General features: G+C 44.9%; 1 protein-coding gene across 4 annotated transcripts in view; it reads right to left on the bottom strand.

The window, feature by feature from the left end:
* Positions 1-22,265, bottom strand: part of NUP188 (nucleoporin 188) — a 67,917-nt gene that overhangs the window by 19,757 nt on the left and 25,895 nt on the right. For 2 of the 4 annotated variants that reach the window (XM_023216987.3, XM_023216985.2), the window contains exons 9-22: positions 20,538-20,749; positions 19,748-19,862; positions 18,054-18,254; positions 15,790-15,879; positions 9,018-9,083; positions 7,628-7,747; positions 6,342-6,468; positions 4,705-4,857; positions 4,379-4,505; positions 3,994-4,081; positions 3,824-3,900; positions 2,055-2,169; positions 408-528; positions 192-258 (exon numbers count right to left, since the gene is read on the bottom strand). In XM_023216987.3, the coding sequence (XP_023072755.3) occupies positions 192-258; positions 408-528; positions 2,055-2,169; positions 3,824-3,900; positions 3,994-4,081; positions 4,379-4,505; positions 4,705-4,857; positions 6,342-6,468; positions 7,628-7,747; positions 9,018-9,083; positions 15,790-15,879; positions 18,054-18,254; positions 19,748-19,862; positions 20,538-20,749 (1,679 nt within the window). The remainder of the gene's footprint in view (positions 1-191; positions 259-407; positions 529-2,054; positions 2,170-3,823; positions 3,901-3,993; positions 4,082-4,378; positions 4,506-4,704; positions 4,858-6,341; positions 6,469-7,627; positions 7,748-9,017; positions 9,084-15,789; positions 15,880-18,053; positions 18,255-19,747; positions 19,863-20,537; positions 20,750-22,265) is intronic. The other 2 variants (XM_023216986.2, XM_023216988.2) reach the window with 2 other exon arrangements.

Below are 22,265 nucleotides of genomic sequence, written 5' to 3' on the forward strand. Positions count from 1 at the left end.
TCATTCCTACTTCTCTGTCCACAGTGAGAAATGATAAACAGGTCAATGGAAAGCAACTCACAGCCTCAAGATTACTGAGTTCTGGGCTCAAGCAAGGTAAATTCTCTGGAAGAAATGAAATTGCTTTGCACAGCAAAAGCCTGTGTCTTGAATTGGCGAGCATCAAGCTCTAGTAATCAACCCTTCATTACCTGTTTTGCAGGTCTGTCTCATGGCACAGGTTCAGTATTGCATGAATCAGCTCCAGGATCAGGCAACCTGGACTCCAGAAAAGACAGAGGAATGGTGTGGCCTTGTGTAATGACCCCTTATCTCAAGAAAGGTAAAGAAAAAAGCTCTCCATGGGGCCAGAAATCCCCAGGTCTTCCCTGCCCATACCAGGTCTTCCCTGTCCATGCTGTCCTTACCAATCTGTTCCCTCACTCCATGAGAGTTGTAGCGCCACTTATGGTAGCTGGGAAGCATCTCCTTCAGCACAAACATTACACAGGGTACAAGTCCTTGGCTCTGGGTACTACCAAGTTGCCCCTACAAGAAACGATGCAGTAAGGGCTTCCACACATTTAAAGAAAAGTCATTTAGTTACCTAGAGATTTAATTCCAAAACCATAGATAGGTCCAAAGGAAATCTAGGCAAACCTTGGTCACCAATGAAAAAAAAGACACATCAAAAGTCCTACTTTATAGTTGAACCCAAATTGTGGGTCTTTTCTAGAATAGAAAAAGCAATGAAAGAGAATGTCACAAAAGGCACCAACATGAAGAAAAGGGATGCAGGCTAAATCTGGACAGAAGGGAGGCACCTTAAACATAAAGGACAGAGGACTGCTGATAATGAACAATGCCACTTCACTATCATGATCACCAGTCGTCCCTAACCTCAATCCCATCACTGAAATACTAGAAAGGAGATCTGATATGCAAAATCTGATATCCAATGATATCTGTTAACTGTAGCATCCCTCTATTAAAAATGGGGACTCTTTAGTAATATATAAATATCTATATTTATATTCCTATCTCTATATGCAATCTTTTTTTTCACCCCCAAGATGGAATTTCACTCTTGTCGCCTAGGCTGGAGTGCAATGGCGCGATCTCAACTCGCTGCAACCTCCACCTCCCAGGTTCAAGGAATTCTCCTGCCTCAGCCTCCTGAGTAGCTGGGATTACAGGCGTCTGCCACCACACCCAGCTAATTTTTGTATTTTTAGTAGAGATGAGGTTTCACCATGTTGGCCAGGCTGGTATCAAACTCCTGACCTCAGGTGATCCATCCGCCTTGGCCTCCCAAAGTGCTGGGATTACAGGCATGAACCACTGTACCCAGCCTACAATCATTTCTTTTTAAGTTTCATTGATTCCTGCAGGCAGGAAGTATAGTTTTTTCCATGCATGACCCTCTTCTCAATCCCATGAAGTAGAGACCATACAGCATTCTATTTTAGAGACTCTAAGATATTCTCTACTTGTTCAAGGTCATGTAGCTAGTAAGCTGTCAACCTGAATGTAAACCTAATTCTGACTCCAAAATTTATGCTCTATGTCATTATTTATGCTGTATGTCAGTATTTTTCAAACCGAGTTGTAACCCATTAGTAGATTATGGTATCAGTCTATGGTCAAAATTCACTTAAACAGGGAGGAGACTGAATAGAAAATATCAGAGTACAACTTGTGTAAGAATAAATGTTGTACTATGAAATTCTGCTTTAGGAATATACATACATGTATATATATTGGGACATATTATCCCGGGTTACTGTCAAAATAGCTTGACAGTCACTGCAATACCCTTTTGGCCTCTTCCATTCTACTTCATAAACCTTCCAATTATCAAATAAATTCACATAATTAAGCACCTAATAGAGCACATACTGGCACATAGTAGGTACTCAATACATAGAAACTGTTGTCACTATAACTTCAAAATGACGATTCTGCCTACGGACAAGAAGATTACAGCAGCAGGGGCCAGGGAAACTATTTCAGAGCCATCTGACCAGACTGGACATTTTCTTTTCCTGCCCTTCGTGAACACAATCAGACTGTACCTTGACGAGGGTGGTGATCAAGCGCAGAAAGGCAACAGTGACCCCATACTCGCCCTGAGGCTGCTCACTATTCATCAAGAGGTTTCCATACCCTCCAGCGTTCATTCCTTCCGCACTGGAAATAAGTAGAGGGAAAAAAATGATGGGGAAACTTCAGGGTTTCAAGAAACTAATCATAAAGCATTCTTTTTTTTTTTTTTGAGACGGAGTCTCACTCTGCCGCCCATGCTGGAGTGCAGTGACCAGATCTCAGCTCACTGCAAGCTCCGCCTCCCGGGTTCACGCCATTCTCCTGCCTCAGCCTCCCGAGTAGCTGGGACTACAGGCGCCCGCCACCTCGCCCGGCTAGTTTTTTGTATTTTTTTTAGTAGAGACGGGGTTTCACCGTGTTAGCCAGGATGGCCTCGATCTCCTGACCTCGTGATCCACCCGTCTCGGCTTCCCAAAGTGCTGGGATTACAGGCTTGCACCACCGCGCCCGGCCCATGAAGCATTCTTGTTATAGTCTAGATGACTTAGCATAAAATAGAAAAGCTCTCCAATGGAAATAATCCAATTGAGACAGTTCTGTACCCAGGGTAAACATTAAGAATATGTTTTACTGATGTAAAACCTTAAGAGATTGAAAGTAAAAGTAAAAAAATCAAAGGAACATCAGGGAAACATTTTGTCAAGAGAGAGCAAGGCGAGAACACTCAGGTAGTAAGATGGAGCCTATGTACTGGTAAGTGGTCTACTGGCCAAGCTCAAAAACCATGAAATGAGAAAAAGTACAGAGTGATTGTGGCTTAATAACGGGACAACAAGTCCCTCAATCTAGACACCTCTGGATTTTCTGGGCTGGAAAGTAAATGCTCACATAATAACATGATTGATGTTGGATAAATCTCTCTTGCTCTCAGCCGGGCACCGTGGCTCATGCCTGTAATCCCAACACTTTGGGAGGCCAAGGCGGGCAGATCAGTTGGGGTTAGGAGTTTGAGACCAGCCTGGCCAACATGGTGAAACATCATCTCTACCAAAAATGCAAAATTACCGGGGTGTGGTGGCGAATGCCTGAAATCCCAGCTACTCGGGAGGCTGAGGCAGGAGAATCACTTGAACCTGGGAGGTGGAGGTTGCACTGAGCCAAGATCACGCCATTTTACTCCAGCCAGAGCAACAAGAGCGCAACTCCATCTCAAAAAAACAAAAAAAAGTCAGGCTGGGCGTGGTGGCTCACGCCTATAATCCAGCACTTTGAGAAGCTAAGGCGGGCAGATCACTTGAGACCAGGAGTTCCAGACCAGTCTGGCCAACATGGTGAGATCCCGTCTCTATTAAAAATACAAAAAATTAGCCAGGCATGGTGGCGCACATCTGTAATGCTGGCTACTGGGAAGGCTGAGGTGGGAGAATTACTTGAACCCAGGAGGCAGAGGTTGCAGTGAGCTGAGATCGCACCACTGCACTCCGGCCTCGGCAACAGAGCGAAACTCCATCTCAAAAAATAAAATAAATAAATAAATAAATAAATAAATTAGCTGGGCATGGTGGCTCGAGCCTGTAATCCCAGCTACTCAGGAGGCTGAAACACGACAACTGCTTGAACATGGGAGGTGGAGGCTGCACCACTGCACTCCAGCCTGGGCAACAGAGTGAGACTCCATATATATATATATATATATATAAATAAATAAATAAAATAAAATCAAGAAACCTAGGCTAGACCTGAGACATATGTGGTTCTCACTAGGGAATATGGCCCACCACCCTAGGACCTGGCTCACCTAATCATCTGACTCAGGCTGGAGACAGGATGGGCCACAAATGGTAAAAAGCCTGTGTGATGAAGATCAGTCCAGACCTGAGAAGGAAAAGGAAGAGTTAAATGCCCACGTATCTTCAGGTATGTGCCAAGTGCTACATTTTTGGCTGTTAGGAAGATCTGGTGTCTCACCTTTGCTGGATTGCGAGCAGCCAAAACAGTTAAGCAGTTGACACAAGAAGCAATGACATCCACAGGTGGGGAGATCACTGTCGTTAACCTGGTTGGAGAACAATGCACTATACTCAATAAAGCAAATAATACAACTGGTTCCCTCACAAACATTTTTCCAGTTCTCTCCCCAGTCTCTTCCCTCAGCAGACATATAAAAACAGGAAAACCCTCACAGATTAAAAAAACAGGAAAACCAAGGAACATGCATGAACTTGCATGCATGAACATGCACGAACAAGGAACATGCATGAACCAGTGGGTATGTGTCCAGGTTCCTGCAAACTGAGGGCACAAATGCTGAGATCTCCACCAGGCAGCTGAGGGTCAGTCAAGACAGACTCACCGCTGCAGCAGCATGTAGATGCGAGATGTGATGGGCAGGAGGCAGTCTGCTATCGACAGGTCTGTACTGATGACCTTATGGACAAGATCAATGATGGGTTTGACTCGCTGGCAGTGCTGAATCACATCTGAGGAGAAAGACAGCCTGTGACCTCATAGCAAACAACCCCTTTAAGACCACTGAACAGTCTCTGAGACCCAGATACACAAATCAGACAAATCACAATCTTGATGGTTCTGAATTTTATGTAGATATTCTATTTTCTAAATCCTCCAAGCACGTCCACTTTTCCTCCTCGTAGTGATATTTCCCAAAGCTGACTTTACCTGCAGTTGAAACAACATGAAGCAACATTTCAATCTCGCAGGTAAAGAGGGTCCAGCTGCTATAGGAGTATTCCCAGCGTACCAGGTATGCCCTATCATCCAACATTACTTGGCCCACAGTGCCTTGAGGTATGCGAAGGTTAGTTTGACCCCCTAAGAAAGAAAGAGAAATTAGTCTAATATCTGAGGATAAATAAAAAATGTAACTCCTCTACCAGACATCAATATTTTAAATACACAGAGATACACAAACTCACAGACTCTCTCTCTTTTTTTTTTTCTTTTGAGACAGAGTCTCACTCTTGCCCAGGCTGGAGTGCAGTGGCGTGATCTTGGCTCGCTGCAACCTCTGCCTCCTGGGTTCAAGTGATTCTCGTGCTTCAGCCTCCAGAGTAGCTGGGACTACAGGCACACACCACCACTCCTGGCTAATTTTTGTATTTTTAGTAGAGACGGGGTTTCACCATGTTGGTCAGGTTGGTCTCGAACTCCTAGCCTCAAGTGATGTGCCTGTCTCGGCCTCCCAAAGTTCTGGGATTCACAGGCTCTCGTCTTAGTAGCTAACATTCCTACGGCTTTTTCATTTAAAATACCCAAAAAAGTTCTTCTCATGTAGACAAGTGTCTTTTTTCTTTTTCCTTTGAGATGGAGTTTCGCTCTTGTTGCCCAGGCTGGAATGCAATGGCATGATCTCAGCTCACTGCAACCTCCACTTCCCGAATTCAAATGATTCTCCTGCCTCAGCCTCCCAAGTAGCTGGGATTACAGGCATGCACCACCACGCTGAGCTAATTTTGTATTTTTAGTATAGACAGGGTTTCACCATGTTGGTCAGGCTGGTCTCGAACTCCCGACCTCAGGTGATCGCCCATTTCGGCCTCCCAAAGTGTTGGGATTACAGTCGTGAGCCACCACACCTGGCTGACAAGTGACTCTTTCTACATGTCTGAAAATCACTTGAGTGCAAAGAATAGTTTTCCATTCAAATGATGATAACAATACCTCATAGGACTGCTAGTGCCTAGATCACTGGAGAAGTCAGTGGTGATGATGCCAGGATTAAAACAGTGAGGCTAGGCTGGGCACGGAGGCTCACGCCTGTAATCCCAGCACTTTGGGAGGCCGAGGCAGGCGGATCACAAAGTCAGGAGATCGAGACCATCCTGGCTAACACTGTGAAACCCCATCTGTACTAAAAATACAAAAAATTAGCCGGGCGCGGTGGTGGGCGCCTGTAGTCTCAGCTACTCGGGAGGCTGAGGAAGGAGAATGGCATGAACCCGGGAGGCGGAGTTTGCAGTGAGCCGAGATCGTGCCACTGCACGCCAGCCTGGGTGACAGAGCAAGATTCTGTCTCAAGAAAAAAAAAAAAAAAGGCTATTCCCTCTATATTTTCCTCTTTGAGCACCTGGAATAGATATGAGCCTCAAAGTATAACTGGCTGGGTGCACTGGCTCACGTCTATAATCCTAGTGCTTTGGGAGGCTAAGGTGGGAGAATCACTTGAGTCCAGGAGTTTGAGGCTTCAGTGAGCTATGATCATGCCACTGCATTCCAGATTGGGTGACAGAGCAAGACACCAAAAAAAAACAAAAAAACAAAAAAGCTGTCAAAAAATGGGGATCTCTTTATCTCACCAAGGGGATAAAGGAGTTTGGGTGTTTGTCTCCGCCAAAGAGTTCCATCTTCATGGGAGATTACATCATGAGGCTTGTGTTTATAAAGTTCATTGTAGAAAGACATCTTATCCAAGAAGCTATATACCTGCCAACAGAAAAAACCATCACACATTCCCCTCCAGGATAAGCAAGGGGAGGTCCCAGTCTGCTCTTTCAACCAGACTCTCAAACTTCTAGAAGCCCACCACTGTGACTGTTCTTGGAACTGCCTTCTGCTCCCCTCACCAAATCTGCACTATGCTTTAACACTCAACTCAAGTCCCCATCACTCCACAAGGGCAGTTATCTCTCCTGAACAGTATGGTCTTTATTGCTCAAATGACATTTACTCCATACCACCTGGCTCTTAGCTATTTATTTCTTTTTTTTTTTTTTTTTTTTTTTGAGGCAGAGTCTCACTCTGTCGACCGGGATGGAGTACTGTGGCCGGATCTCAGCTCACTGCAAGCTCCGCCTCCCGGGTTCACGCCATTCTCCTGCCTCAGCCTCCCCGAGTAGCTGGGACTACAGGCGCCCGCCACCTCGCCCGGCTAGTTTTTGTATTTTTTAGTAGAGACGGGGTTTCACCGTGTTAGCCAGGATGGTCTCGATCTCCTGACCTCGTGATCCGCCCGTCTCCGCCTCCCAAAGTGCTGGGATTACAGGCTTGAGCCACCGCGCCCAGCCACTTATTTCTTATATCTAGTAACTTCTAAGTAGATATTAAGGAACTTTATACTTAGTCTTAGTCCCACAGTATCTACAACAGGTACTTAATGAAAAGATTATTTAGTTTTTTTTTTTTTTTGGAGACAGAGTCTCGCTCTTTCGCCCAGGCTGGAGTGCAGTGGCTGGATCTCAGCTCACTGCAAGCTCCGCCTCCTGGATTTACGCCATTCTGCCTCAGCCTCCCGAGTAGCTGGGACTACAGGCGCCTGCCACCTCACCCAGCTAGCTTTTTGTATTTTTTAGTAGAGACGGGGCTTCACCATGTTAGCCAGGATGGTCTCGATCTCCTGACCTTGTGATCCACCCGTCTCGGCCTCCCAAAGTGCTGGGATTACAGGCTTGAGCCACCGCACCCGGCCAAGATTATTTAGTTTTATACAATTGAGGTGCTATCTTTGGTATCTTTCATTCACCTTCAGAATAACTTTTGTCATGGCAGTAGAACTGCAATGTGGAAAGCAAAAAAAGATTCCTATTTTATAAAGTCTCCATAAAGAATCTCCCATTCTCTTTACTTACCTGACTGAGCAACTTACCTTTTTGGCAGTGGACTTCCCTGATACCAGGGCTCGGAGCAGTTGCAGGAGTGGGGAGAGGAGGTGGGGAAACATGCCACACACACTGTCCAGAATGATCCCAAGGCCCGAAGTTGGCTCCTGTGGCGGAAGGGGACAAATCACTGATCTTCACATTATCCACAAATTAACATCTCTCCAAATTTCCCAGCAATCATGAGAAAATTTAGAATTAATCCTTCCTTTTAGACAGATATCATCCCTCCTTAATAATTTAAGACTTTCATATTTCCACTGAAAAAGGATATAAAACAATTGATTTAGTGAGGGACCTAAAAAGAGACTACTATTCTATCTAGTGACCTCTTCCCAGCCATCCTTTCTATGGTAAGACAGTATTGTTCACCTGTGCATTACATGTTTCCACTAAAGTGCAAACTACCCAACTATGTCAGGAATTAGCTACCACACAGGAGCCACAGATCCTCACTCTAGATACTGTTTCATACCAGCTTCTCCCAGGAGCGCTGTGGTTCTAGAACATTAGACAGCATCTTACAAAAAAGAGGGTAAAATATACAGGTAGATCATCATTTGGATCTTGAGGTTTGAGGTTATTATCAATGCTCAGAGCAAGTACTGGTGAGAAATTGTTCTTTTCAAAGCCAAATTCTCACTCCAACCAGTTACAATACCCTGACAACTCATAGGCTACAGTTACAACCTCCTAAAAGTACTTTCAAGAGCTGTGGGAACACTGGTGTCTACAACACTGCCATATATGAAAACAAAAAACTGGTGGGTTGGAAGGCCGGGCACGGTGGCTCACGCCTGTAATCTCAGCACTTTGGGAGGCCGAGGTGGGCGGATCACAAGGTCAGGAGATCGAGACCAGCCTGGTCAACATAGTGAAACCCCGTCTCTACTAAAAATACAAAAAATTAGCCGGGCATGGTGGCGGGCGCCTGTAATCCCAGCTACTTGGGAGGCTGAGGCAGGAGAATTGCTTAAACCCAGGAGGCGGAGGTTGCAGTGAGCCGATATCGCGCCATTGCACTCCAGCCTGGGCAACAGAGCAAGACTCCATCTCAAAAGACAAAACAAAACAAAACAAAAACCAAAAAAAACTGGTGGGTTGGAGACAGCACACTGGTAACAATGTGGGCTGCAGACTCAAGTCAGAACTGGGTTTTGGCTGCTTCTTTCTAAGTGTGACTTTGAGCAAATCATTTCACATCTCTAAGTGTCATATGTCATCACATTAAAAGAGGGACAGTAATAGTATCTAGTTCATACATTTTTATGAAGATTAAGTGAGAAAATATACATGAATGCTTAGTACAAAACCTGTAAGAAAACAAGTGTTTGATCAATTCTTTTGCTATGCAGTGACTCTCTCTGACATACTTACTGTTCCCCAGAATAGTTCCGGAAGAGAAGGGTCGGCCAGGACTTCACATGCTGTATCAATTATATCCTGTTTGCAGAGGGGAGAAAAATGGATCATTTTCCCTAGCTGAACCAGTCTATCTTTATTATTGTATTCTTTTGAAATAAAAACACCAAAACACCAATAAACACTAAAGTGGGATGACTACTTCAATCCAGGAGTTACAGAGCACCCTGGGCAACATAGTAAATACTCATCTTGAAAACAAATAAATAAAATAAAATAAAATAAAATAAAATAAATAAAAATAAAATAAAATAAATTAAAATAAAACAAACATCTTAATATAGAAAGTCAGAAAGAACTGGTTAAGAATTGGTTGGTTGGTTGGCTGGGTGCGGGGTTACCCCTATAATCTTAACCCTTTGGGAGGCCGAGGCCGGCAGATCACTTGAGGTCAGGAGCTCGAGACCAGCCTGGCCAATATGGTGAAACCCCGTGTCTGCTAAAAATATGAAAGTTAGCCAGGCGTGGTGGCACACACCTTGTAATCCCAGCTACTTGGGTGGCTGAGGCATGAGAATCACTTGAACCCAGGCAATGGAGGTAGCAGTGAGCCGAGATCACGCCACTGTACTCTAGCCCAGGCAATAAAGTAAGGCTCTGTCTCAGAAAACAAACAAACAAAAAACTGCTTAGTGGGGATGGGTTGGTAGACTTATTTATTTATTTATGTTTAGAGAAGACAAGGTCATGCTCTTATCACCCAGACTAGAGTGCAAGAATTCTGGGTGAGTGGGTTTGTTTCTTTCTTTTTAACCTTTTCTTTTTATTTTTTGAGACAGTGTCTCACTCTGTCGCCCAGGCTGGAGTAGAGTGGCGCGATCTCGGCTCACTGCAAGCTCCGTCTCCCAGGTTCACACCATTCTCCTGCCTCAGCCTCCAGAGTAGCTGGAACTACAGGCACCTGCCACACCAGGCTAATTTTTTGTATTTTTAGGAGAGATGGGGTTTCACCGTGTTAGCCAGGATGGTCTCGATCTCCTGACCTCGTGAATTGCCCGCCTTAGCCTCCCAAAGTGCTAGGATTACAGGCATGAATCCAGCCTCTTTTTACCTTTTTTGTATGTATGTATGTAGGTAAGTAGATACGTATCTATTTTTAGAGACAGGGTCCTGCTGTTGCCAAGACTGGAGTGCAGTGGCACCATCATAGCTCACTGCAGCCTTTAATTCCTGGGTTTAAGTGATCTTCTCACCTCAGCCTCCCAAACCAGTGGTTTATAGGAGTGTACCACCATGCCCAGCCAAGAACTCTGGGTTTAAAAAGTAAGATTATATCCTGTCCAGGATGTGTTGTGTCTGCTGTATAACGTTAGACAAATTCATCTCTCTGAACCAGAAATGCTTTATCTGTAAGATGGGGACAGTAATATCTGCTTCCCAGTAGGATTATAAGTAAGGATTGTAAATAAGGATTAAATGAGATAGTGTACGTGGAAGTAGACTGTAAATTTAAAAATGCCACATAAATATAAGTTATTACTAGGCTCAGCTAGACTGCTCTCCTAGAGGGCACAAACAATGTCTTTCTTATTTTTTTAGACGAAGTTTCGCTGTTTCACCCAGACTGGAGTGTAATGGCACAATCTTGGCTCACTGCAACCTCTGCCTCCCCAGTTTAAGCAATTCTCCTGCCTCAGCCGCCTGAGTAACTGAGATTACAGGCGCCCACCACCATGCCCAGCTAATCTCTGCATTTTAGTTTCACCATGTTGGCGGGGCTGGTCTCAAACTCCTGACCTCAGGAGACCTCCCGTCTGCCTTGGCCTCCCAAAGTGCTGGGGATTACAGACATGAGCCACTGTGACTGGCCAAGAACAATGTCTTTAATTGTTCTATCCTTAGCACTTAGCACAGAGCTTAGCAAACACAGGGAATCTAATAAATGTTCACTGAATGATTTATTTAAAATCCAAGTACCAGGACTCCTGCAACTCTAATATGTTTTTGTTGTTGTTGTTGATATGGGGGGGTCTCACTCCGTCTCCCAGGTTGGAGTACAGTGAGTGACGCCATCTCAGCACACTGCAACCTGTGTCTCCCAGGCAAGCAATCCTACCTTAGCCTCCTGAGTAGCTGGGACTACTGGTGCACGCCACCATGCTCAGCTTTTTGTATTTTTGGTAGAGATAGGGCTTCATCATGTTGCCCAGATTGGTCCTGAACTCCTGAGCTCAGGTGATCCGCCTGCCTTGGCCTCCCAAAGTGCTGGGATTACAGGTGTGGGCCACAGTGCCTGGCTCTAATATGTTAATATCAATCCTCCAGGTGTAAGGTCAGGTCAAAAATAACCAGAAATCTCCCAGAGTACACAAACTTTGTTCTATGCCCACGACCTTTAGAAACTGTCTTTTTTTTTTTTTTTTTTTTTTTTTTAAACAAAGTTTCGCTCTGGTTGCCCAGGCTGGAGTGCAATGTCAGTCACGGCTCACTGCAACCTCCGCCTCCCGGGTTCAAGAAATTCTCCTGCCCCGGCCGGGCGCGGTGGCTCAAGCCTGTAATCCCAGCACTTTGGGAGGCTGAAACGGGCGGATCAGGAGGTCAGGAGATCGAGACCATCCTGGCTAACACGGTGAAACCCCGTCTCTACTAAAAAATACAAAAAACTAGCCAGGCGAGGTGGCGGGTGCCTGTAGTCCCAGCTACTCGGGAGGCTGAGGCAGGAGAATGGCGTGAACCCGGGAGGCGGAGCTTGCAGTGAGCTGAGATCCGGCCACTGCACTTCAGCCCGGGCGACAGAGCGAGACTCCGTCTCAATAAAAAAAAAAAAAAAAAAGAAATTCTCCTGCCTCAGCCTCCCAAGTAGCTGGGATTACAGGCGCCTGCCACCATGTCCAGCTAATTTTTGTATTTTTAGTAAAGACAGAGCTTCACCATGTTGGCCAGGCTAATCTCAAACTCCTGACTTCAGGTGATCTGCCCTCTTTGGTCTCCCAAAGTGCTGGGATTACAGGAATAAGCCACCATACCTAGCGTCTAGAAATTGAGTCTTTCAATTCAACACAAACTCATTTCTCTCTAATGATAAAAAATTTTAGCTGGGCATGGTGGCTCATGCCTGTAATCCCAGCACTTTGGGAGGCCAAGGCGGGCGGATCACGAGGTCAGGAGATCGAGACCATCCCGGCTAACACGGTGAAACCCCGTCTCTACTAAAAACACAAAAAAAAACTTAGCCGGGCATGGCAGCGGGCGCCTGTAGTCCCAGCTACTTGGGAGGTTGAGGCAGGAGAATGGCGTGAATCCAGGAGGCGGAGCTTGCAGTGAGCCGAGATCACGCCACTGCACTCCAGCCTGGGTGACTGAGCGAGACGCCGTCTCAAAAAAAAAAAAAAAAAGGTTTAATTTTCAACAAGTTAATCAATTTACAGAACAAGTTACTAGTCACTGAAAATGAACACAGTGATTTAGTTTTCAGGATACCCATCAAATATCATTTCCCACTAAAAATAACCAAGGCTCCTTGGAATAAGCAGATTTCAGGTCTGATGCAAGAATCTTACAAGATAATCCTGTAGCATCTTGTACCAGAAAGCAACAGAGAAAAGAGGCAAGGCACAGTGGCTCACACCTATAATCCTAGCACTGTGACAGGCCGAGGCATGCGGATCACTTGAGGTCAGGAGTTTGAGATCAGCCTGGCCAACAAGGTGAAACGCAGTCTCTACTAAAAGTACAAAAACTAGCCAGACATGGTGGCTCACACCTGTAATCCCAGCTACTCAAGGGGATGATGCAGGAAAATCACTTGAACCCAGGAGACAGAGGTTGCAGTGAGCTGATATCACGCCACTGTACTCCAGCCTGGGCAACAGAGTGAGACTCCGTTTCAAAAAAATAAAAAATAAACATAGGCCTGGTGCAGTGGCTCATGCCTGTAATCGCAGCACTTTGGGAGGATGAGGCAGGCGGATCACTTGAGGTGAGGAGTTTGAGGCCAGCCTGACCAACATGGCAAAACCCCATCTCTATTTAGTATTTTTAGTAAAAATACTAAAATTAGCCAGATGTAGTGGCATGCACCTGCAAACCCAGCTACTCAGGAGACTGAGGCAGGAGAATTGCTTGAACCCGGCAGGTGGAGGTTGAAATGAGTGGAGATCACGCCACTTACTCTCCAGCCTGGGTGACAGAGCGAGACTCCATATTAAAGAAAAATAAATAAGGCCAGGCGCGGTGGCTCACACCTGTAATCCCAGCACTTTGGGAGGCCGAGGCAGATGGATCACGAGGTCAGGAGATTGAGACCATCCTGGTTAACACAGTGAAACCCCGTCTCTACTAAAAATACAAAAAATTTAGCCGGGCGTGGTGGCGGGCACTGTAGACCCAGCTACTCAGGAGGCTGAGGCAGGAGAATGGCATGAACTCAGGAGGCGGAGCTTGCAGCAAGCCCAGATCACGCCACTGCACTCCAGCCTGGGCAACAGAGCGAGACTCTGTCTCATGAAAAAAAAAAAAGAAAAGAAAAAGAAATTAATCAAATTTTAAAAGGAAGCAACAGAGGAAAAAAAAAAGAAAGCAACAGAACTATCACAATATATAAGGGTAGTGTCAAACAGATTTAGAAAGCTGTTACAGGCCAAAGATGGCACAATCTGAGCATAAGAAAAATAACTTCAGCCGGGCATGGTGGCTCACACCTGTAATCCCAGCACTTCTGGGAGGCAGAGGGGGGCGGATCACCTGAGGTCAGGAGTTCGGGACCAGCCTGGCCAACATGGCAAAACTCCGTCTCTACAAGAAAAACATAAAAATTAGCTGAGCATGGTGGCACACGCCTGTAGTCCCAGCCACTCAGGAGGCTACGGTGAAAGGATCATCTAAGCCCAGGGCGTGCAGGTTGAAGTGGCATGAGATCGCACCACTGTACTCCGCACTCCAGCCTGTCTCCAAAACACAAAAAGAGACAATATTTTCTGGGGGGCTTTTGTGTGATAATGGTTGTAATATTAAGTTTTGTTGAAATGTTTGTAGATCAAGTTAAATAGTATCTGACAATTGCTTTGAAATAATCAAGGAGGGAAGGGGCAGAAAAAAGATTATCCATGAGATGACAACAGGTAGAAGCTGGTGATGGGCTCATGGAGTTCATTATGTAATTTTGTCTTCTCTGGTGTAAGTTTGAAGTGTTTCATCTTAAAAAATGTTTTAGGCTACGTGCCATAGCTCACACCTGTAATCCCAGCACTGTGGGAGGCTGACGGGATGGACTGCTTAAGGTCAGGAGTTCAAGACCAGCCTGGGCAACAGAGTAAGACTCTGTCACAAAAAAAAAAAAAAAAAAAATCCCGCTGCGGAAGACTTACTAGCACCAACAAATGTCTGGGACAGATGTACCACAGAGTAAAAAAATGAGGTTACAAAATGGTATATATTTGGGAAGTCGAGGTGAGAAGACCACTCGAGTCCTAGAGTTCGAGACCAGCCTGGGCAACATACTGAGACCCTGTCTCTTAAAAAATAAATAAACAGGGCTGGGCGCGGTGGCTCACACCTGTAATCCCAGCACTCTGGGAGGCCGAGGTGGGTGGATCACGAGGTCAGGAGTTGGAGACCAGCCTGGCCAAGATGGTGAAACCCTGTCTCTACCAAAAATACAAAAATTAGCCGGGCGCAGTGGCAGGCACCTACCCAGCTACTTCGGAGGGTGAGGCAGAAGAATCGCTTGAACCCAGGAGGCAGAGGTTGCAGTGAGCCAAGATCACGTCACTGCACTCTAGCCTGGGCGACACAGCAAGACTCTGCCTCAAAAAAAAAAAAAAAATGAATAAATAAATAAATAAACAGAAATTTTAAAAACAGTATATCTGGCCGGGCGCGGTGGCTCAAGCCTGTAATCCCAGCACTTTGGGAGGCCAAGACGGGTGGATCACGAGGTCAGGAGATCGAGACCATCCTGGCTAACACGGTGAAACTCTGTCTCTACTAAAAAATACAAAAAACTAGCCAGGCGAGGTGGCAGGCGCCTGTAGTCCCAGCTACGCGGGAGGCTGAGGCAGGAGGATGGTGTAAACCTAGGAGGCAGAGCTTGCAGTGAGCTGAGATCCGGCCACTGCACTCCAGCCTGGGCGACAGACTGAGACTCTGTCTCAAAAAAAAAAAAAAACAAAACCAGTATATCCATGGCTGTTCCATTTCTAGAGACGAATTACTCTATTTTCACCTATATACATATTTGGAAAATGGAAGGGAATATATCAAAATGTTAACAAGTTATCTATGTGATAGGACCATACTTTTTTCTTTTTATCAGCATTTTCTGTTTTTTCTACGATTAACATTTATCATCTATATAATAGTAAATGAAAACAAGGCCGGGCACAGTGGTTCACACCTGTTATCCCAGCACTTTGGGAGGCCGAGGTAGGCAGACTCCCTGAGGTCATAAGTTTAAGACCAGCCTGGTCAACATGGCGAAACCCCGTCTCTACAAAAAATACAGAAATTAACTGGGCAAGGTGGCGGATGCCTATAATTCCAGCTACTTAGAAGAATGAGACAGGAGAATCGCTTGAACCCAGGAGGCGGATGTTGCAGTGAGCTGAGGTCGCGCCACCACACTCCAGCCTGGGCGACAGAGCAGGACTCCATCTCAAAAAAAAAAAAAGAACACCAGTAAACAAATTAACACATGAGGTAAGCAGTATCAGATCCAATGGGGGTATATTTTTGGGACTTGATTGCAAAGCTGGGCAGTAGAGACAGCTTCATGAAAGCCAGACACTACCTGCTGATTGCCCAGCGTGTGCAGCTCCAACGAGGTCAGAACAAAAGAGAGCAGTCCATAGACACACATGCATGCAGTGCTGGTGGTGCACTGGAATGAGAAAGGAGTCAGTGAATCGTTCTGAGTAACACAACTCTTCCCCAGGTTCAACATAATCCTATGGCATTCATATATTCTTTGTAAACAAACGGAAAGGAAATCTGAAGCTTCATAACTTTCCTAATTTAGTTACAAGCTCAGGAAGACAAAGGGAGAAAAGAGGAAGCAAGTATTACAACAAAGTCAAGAATAAAATCAAAAGGGAATTATTGCCAAAATCATCAAAGTTTGAGCAGGGAAGAAAACCATATCCAGCCTACAGAAAACAGTCTGCATGTGGTAATGGGAATTGATATAGCACCTGAACGGCCACCAAGATAAGCCAACCAGTGACAAGTAGGGCCTGCTGGCTGAGTTTTCTTTCTTTTAAATAGGCTTTGTTTTGTAGAGCAGTTTTAGGTTCACAGCAAAACTGAGCAGAAAAGTACAAAGATTTCCCATATATTCTTTGCCTCCACACGTAAATAGCATCCCACCAAAACAGTACAATTGTTACAACTGAAGAACTTAAATTGGCATTATTATTATCACACAAAGTCCACAGTGCACACTAAGGGTCACTCTTGTGTTGTACATTGTATGGATTTTTGGACAAGTAACCCATGTATCCACCGTTGTAGTATCACATGGAATAGCTTCACTGCCCTACAAGTCCTGTGTTCTACCTAATTCAGCCCTCCTGCTCCACTAGACCATTGGCAACCCACTATTCTCTTTAATGTCTCCATGGTTTTGCCTTCTCCAGAATGTCACATAGTTGGAATCATATACTATAAAGCTTTTTTAGATTGGCTTCATTTACTAATATGCATTTAATGTTTTCTCCATGTCTTTCCATGGTTTGATGGCTCATTTCTTTTTGGCAGTATATAAATATTCCATCATCTAGATGTACAATAGTTTAGTTATACTTACTGAAGGACCTTTTAGTTGCTTCCGAGTTCTGGTAATTATGAATAAAGCTGCTATAAATGTCTGTGTGTATATTTTTATGTGGATATCTTTTCAACTCCTTTGGGCAAATGCATACCAACCAAGGGGTAAAATAATTGCTGATTTGGCCGCGCACAGTGGCTCACACCTGTAATCCAAGAACTTTGGGAGGCCGAGGCGGACAGATCACTTGAGATCAGGACTTCGATACCAGCCTGGCCAACATGGTGAAACCCTGTCCCTACTAAAAATACAAAAATTAGCCGGACATGGTGGCAGGTGCCTGTAATCCCAGCTACCTGGGAGGCTGAGGCACGAGAATCACTTGAACCCAGGAGGCAGAGGTTGCAGTGAGCTGAGGTCATTCCACTACACTCCAGCCTGGGCAACAGAGCAAGACTCAGTCTCAAAAAAAAAGAAAAAGAAAAAGAAAAAGAAAAAATAATTGCTGAACCTGAGGTTTCATTTTATCACGTCAAAACAAGTTCATTAGCTGGCACGGTGGCTCACACCTGTAATCCCAGCACTTTGGGAGGTCAAAGCAGGTAGGTCACAAGGTCAGGAGTTCAACACCAGCTTGCCCAAGATGGTGAAACCCCATCTCTACTAAAAATACAAAAAAGTAGCCAGGCGTTGTGGCAGGCACCCATAGTCCCAGCTACTTGGGAGGTTGAGGCAGGAGAATCGCCTGAACTTGGGAGGCGGAGGTTGCAGTGAGCCAGGATCGCACCACTGCACTCCAGCCTGGGTGACAGAGCGAGAATGTCTCAAAAATAAACAAACAAAGAAGCTCTCTAAACTATGTCACTCAAACTCCAACGTAAGACTCAAAAGAATTTCTAATTCATCTTGTTACAGTTGATTAAGTCCCCTGAAAGTGACTTCTCCAGTCAATATGGCCAAAGCTATCTTCTTAAGATATAACTTACTGGCAAAGAGCTCAAACTGTATCTACTATTTACTGGCTATTTTTGTTGCTTTGGGCAAATTACATCTCTCTGAGTCTCAATTTCCTAATGTGTAAAACAGAATGATAATCTTGAACACAAAGAAGTATTATAAGGATTCAATAAGATAATGTTCATAAACATTTCAAACAATGTCTGATGATGTCTAAATGCTCTCAAAAGGTTACATGATCCCATTATCCACACCACCACTATAACTACTATATTATTAAAATGCTTCTGCCAGCTCACTCCCATGCTCACCACCCAGAGCTTTAAACTCACATCATTTCCCCCACTGGCAAGTGACTGGAGCAAACGGGTCAAGTACTGAAACACATTCAGCTGGATGGCTGTGCCACCTATCTTCCGGACCACACTACTTGTCTCTTCTGGGTTCAGAGTGTGACGGAGGAGAGCCCAGGCCAAAAGAACTGGGGCATGATGTGGAATGTCCCCAAAGGTCAACATTAAACGGTCCATATCCTAGTGAGAGAAGAAAACACATCTACATCTCTGAACAGTAAGCGTCAATATCCCTCGACCAGATTCATCATGCTCAATAAGCAAGTCATAAAGAGTGGCCTCACTCTCTCATTCTGATATTTCACTTTTCTCAAACCCCCAGCCACCTCACTAATAAACTCCTCAATTACAATTACTCTTCCTTTTACCCACAAAATTCCTTTTACCCACAAAATCTACTTTTTATGTAGTCTTTTAAGATTATAAAATGCATGTTAAAATAGACACTCTTTCGAAATTTTATCCTGATCCTTCTCAAACTTTCTACAATCTGTCTTCATTTTCTATCTTCCTAACCATCTCATCTCAATGTTTTTCCCCTTTCCTTTTCTTTCACAGGCTCCCTAACTGCAGTCAATCCCCAGGGTTTTCTCCTTGGATCTCTTTTGTCCTTGTTCCATCTCCATGAATGAATCACTCTCACAGATTCAATTATCACCTTAGTATAGATGACTGACGAACCTGAGATTTCCTCCAGGTCTAATCAACGGTTTAACACTGTTGAGGCCGGGCGCAGTGGCTCAAGCCTGTAATCCCAGCACTTTGGGAGGCTGAGACGGGTGGATCACGAGGTCAGGAGTTCGAGACCATCCTGGCTAACATGGTGAAACCCCGTCTCTACTAAAAAATACAAAAAGCTAGCCGGGCGAGGTGGCGGGCGCCTATAGTCCCAGCTACTCGGGAGGCTGAGGCAGGAGAATGGCGTAAACCCAGGAGGTGGAGCTTGCAGCGAGCTGAGATCCGGCCACTGCACTCCAGCCCGGGCGACAGAGCGAGACTCCGTCTCAAAAAAAAAATATATATATATATTATATATATATATATATTATATATATAATATATATATATATATAATATATATATATATATATAAAAAGTAACCGGGCGTGGTGGCGTGTGCCTGTAATCCCAGCTATTCCAGAGGCTGAGGCACAAGAATCGCTTGAACCTGGGAGGTAGAGGTTGCAGTGAGCTGAGATGCCACCACTGCACTCCAGCCTGGGTGATAGAGCAAAACTCTGTCTTAAAAAAACAAAACAGACTGGGCACGGTGGCTCAAGCCTGTAGTCCCAGCACTTTGGGAGGCTGAGGCAGGAGGATTACGAGGTAAGGAGATCGAGACCATCTTGGCCAACATGGTGAAACCCAGTCTCTACTAAAAATACAAAAAATTAGCTGTGATCCCAGCTATTTGGGAGGCTGAGGCAGGAGAATCGCTTGAACTGGGGAGGTGGAAGTGGTAGTGAGCCAAGATCACGCCACTGCATTCCAACATGGTGACAGAGCAAGACTTCATCTCAAAAAAACAAAACAAAACAAAAACATTGTAGAACCTCCACATCACTGAACAATGTAGAGTTCCACAACACTGAAAATGTTATGCAGCAGTTCAGTAGTTGAAAGCTACTAATAACATAAACCCTCTGAAAAAAAAGAGCCTATTCCAAGTTCACCTGACAAATAAGCCCATCCTGCGCAAACTGGTGCAGTTCTCTTCTGTCATCCAAAGCATACTTATGTAAGGACTCAATATCCATGCCCTCCACCAGGATGAGGGCACTGAAGTAGCTAGAAAGAAAAACAGTATCACCATGTTATATATCCTGTTCTGAAACTCACTAGAGACAAAGGTGAGATATAAGATACAGCAATATCAAAAAAACCTATTGGGCCAGGCATGGTGGCTCATGCCTATGATCCTAACACTTTGAGAGGCAGAGGTGGGAGGATCACTTGAGGCCAGGAGTTCAAGACTATCTTGGACAACAAAGTGAGACCCCATCTATACCACAGACACACAAAATTAACTGGTATGTATCTTTGCTCACAGAGTGACCAGGCCCCCGATTGTGGATATATCCATGGTCATAAATATAGAAAAAACAAGAAATTTCAAGTCCATAGACTATCACCTGAAAGAGAACAGTGAGCATATATGCTTTATCACTATCTTGTTAGCATTTGCATAGGGCTTGGCCTACAATAGTTGTTCAACGAATTTTTGTTGAATGGATGAACCCCTTAAATGAAGATAGTAAGTAAAAGAGCAGATTACAGTACTCATTGAGAGCCCTCTCTCAATCCCAGTCTTTACTCCCTGTGTGAAAGGGAACGTGGTAGTAGACCTATCTATTTCCCCACCCATTAAGTGAAAAGTACACCTACCCCCAACCTGCTTTCATACCACATAGTATCAATGCTCTAAACACTACAAGTTCCATGATGTTCAATTCACTGACTTACCCAATCCGATCTACAAAAGAATCCATAGTCTCATCCACCAGGTGCCTATTGGTCTGCCTACTACCAAATCCTTGCTCTTTAAACATCTTGGTTAATACAAGTAGGTCACTGGGTGCCATCTCAAAGTATGCATAATAAAGGAAAATAATTTCTAGCAGCATGGACTGTTCCCGAAGACACTGAACAAACCAGCGAGACACTTGGCGCTCTGTCTGTACGATCGATGAAGAAAAAATGGCAGAGAAATAACGTGAGATTAAAAACAGTACTTAAAAAACATTTTTTAAAGAAAGGGTCTCAATCTGTCACCCAGGATAGAGTGCAGTGGCAGATTATGGCTGCTCAAACTCCCACACTCAACTGATCCTCCTACCTCAGCCTCCTAAATAGCTGAGACTACAGGCCCAAGCCACTGCACCTGGCCCGTATTTAATTTTTTTATTTTTAAGAGACAGATTTTTGGCTTTTTTTTTTTAAGAGACAGGGTCTGACTCTCTCACCTAGGCTGGAGTGCAGCAGCACAATTATAGCTCATGGCAGCCACCCTCTCACCTGAGCCTCCCAAGTAGTTAGGACTAAAATTGAGCACAAACACGCCTGGCTCATTTTTTCTTTTTTTAAATCTTTGGGAGAGAAAGGGTCTTGCTAAGTTGCACAGGCTGGTTTTGAACTCCTGGCTTCAATAGATCCTCCTGGGAGGCCAAAGTACTGGGAATTATAGGCGTAAGCCACTGTGCTCAGCCAACCAATATATCTTTTCTTTTGAGAGAGTGTCTCACTCTGTCACCCAGAATGCACTGCTATGATCACAGCTCACTGTAGCTTTGACCCACCGGGCTCAAGCGATCCTCCTGCCTCAGCCATCCAAGTAGCTGAAACTACAGGTTAGCGCCATGTCTGGCTCTTTTTTTTTTTTTTTTTTTTGAGACAGAGTCTCACACTGTCACCTAGGCTGGAGTGCAATGGCGCAATCTCGGCTTACTGCAAACTCCGCCTCCCAGGTTTCAAGCGATTCTCTTGCCTCAGTCTCCCAAGTAGCTGGGATTACAGGCATACACCTCCATGCCCACCTAATTTTTGTATTTTTAGTAGAGACAGGGTTTCACCATGTTGGCCAGGCTGGTCTCGAACTCCTGACCTCATGATCCACCCACCTCAGCCTCCCAAAGTGCTGGGATTACAGGCGTGAGCCAAAGTGCCCGGCCATGGCTAATTCTTTTAATTTTCTTTTCTTTTTTTTTTTTTTGAGATGAAGTCTCGCTCTTGTCCCCCAGGCTGGAGTGCAATGGCACGATCTTGGTTCACTGCAACCTCTGCTTCCCAAGTTCAAGTGATTCTCCTGCCTCAGCCTCCCGAGTAGCTGGGATTACAGGTGCCTGCCACCACGCCTGGCTAACTTTTTTCTTTTTAGTAGAGACAGAGTTTCACCATCTTGGCCAGACTGGTTTTGAACTCCTGACCTCAGGTGATCCGCCCACCTTGGCCTTCCAAAGTGCTGGGATTACAGGCGTGAGCCACCGCACCTGGCCAATTTTTAAAATTTTTTTGTAGAAGCAAGGTCTTGCTATGTTGCCAGGGCTGGTCTTGAATTCCTGGGCTCAACCAATCCTCCCACCTTCACCTCCCAAAGTGGTGGGATTACAGGCCTGAGCCACCACACAGCCACAACAATGTCTCTTAAAAATTATCTCCTATAAAGATACGGTAAAAATTTTCTGGACTAGCAGG

The sequence above is a fragment of the Piliocolobus tephrosceles genome, chromosome 14, assembly GCF_002776525.5.
Source record: "Piliocolobus tephrosceles isolate RC106 chromosome 14, ASM277652v3, whole genome shotgun sequence".
Classification (NCBI taxonomy): domain Eukaryota; kingdom Metazoa; phylum Chordata; class Mammalia; order Primates; family Cercopithecidae; genus Piliocolobus; species Piliocolobus tephrosceles.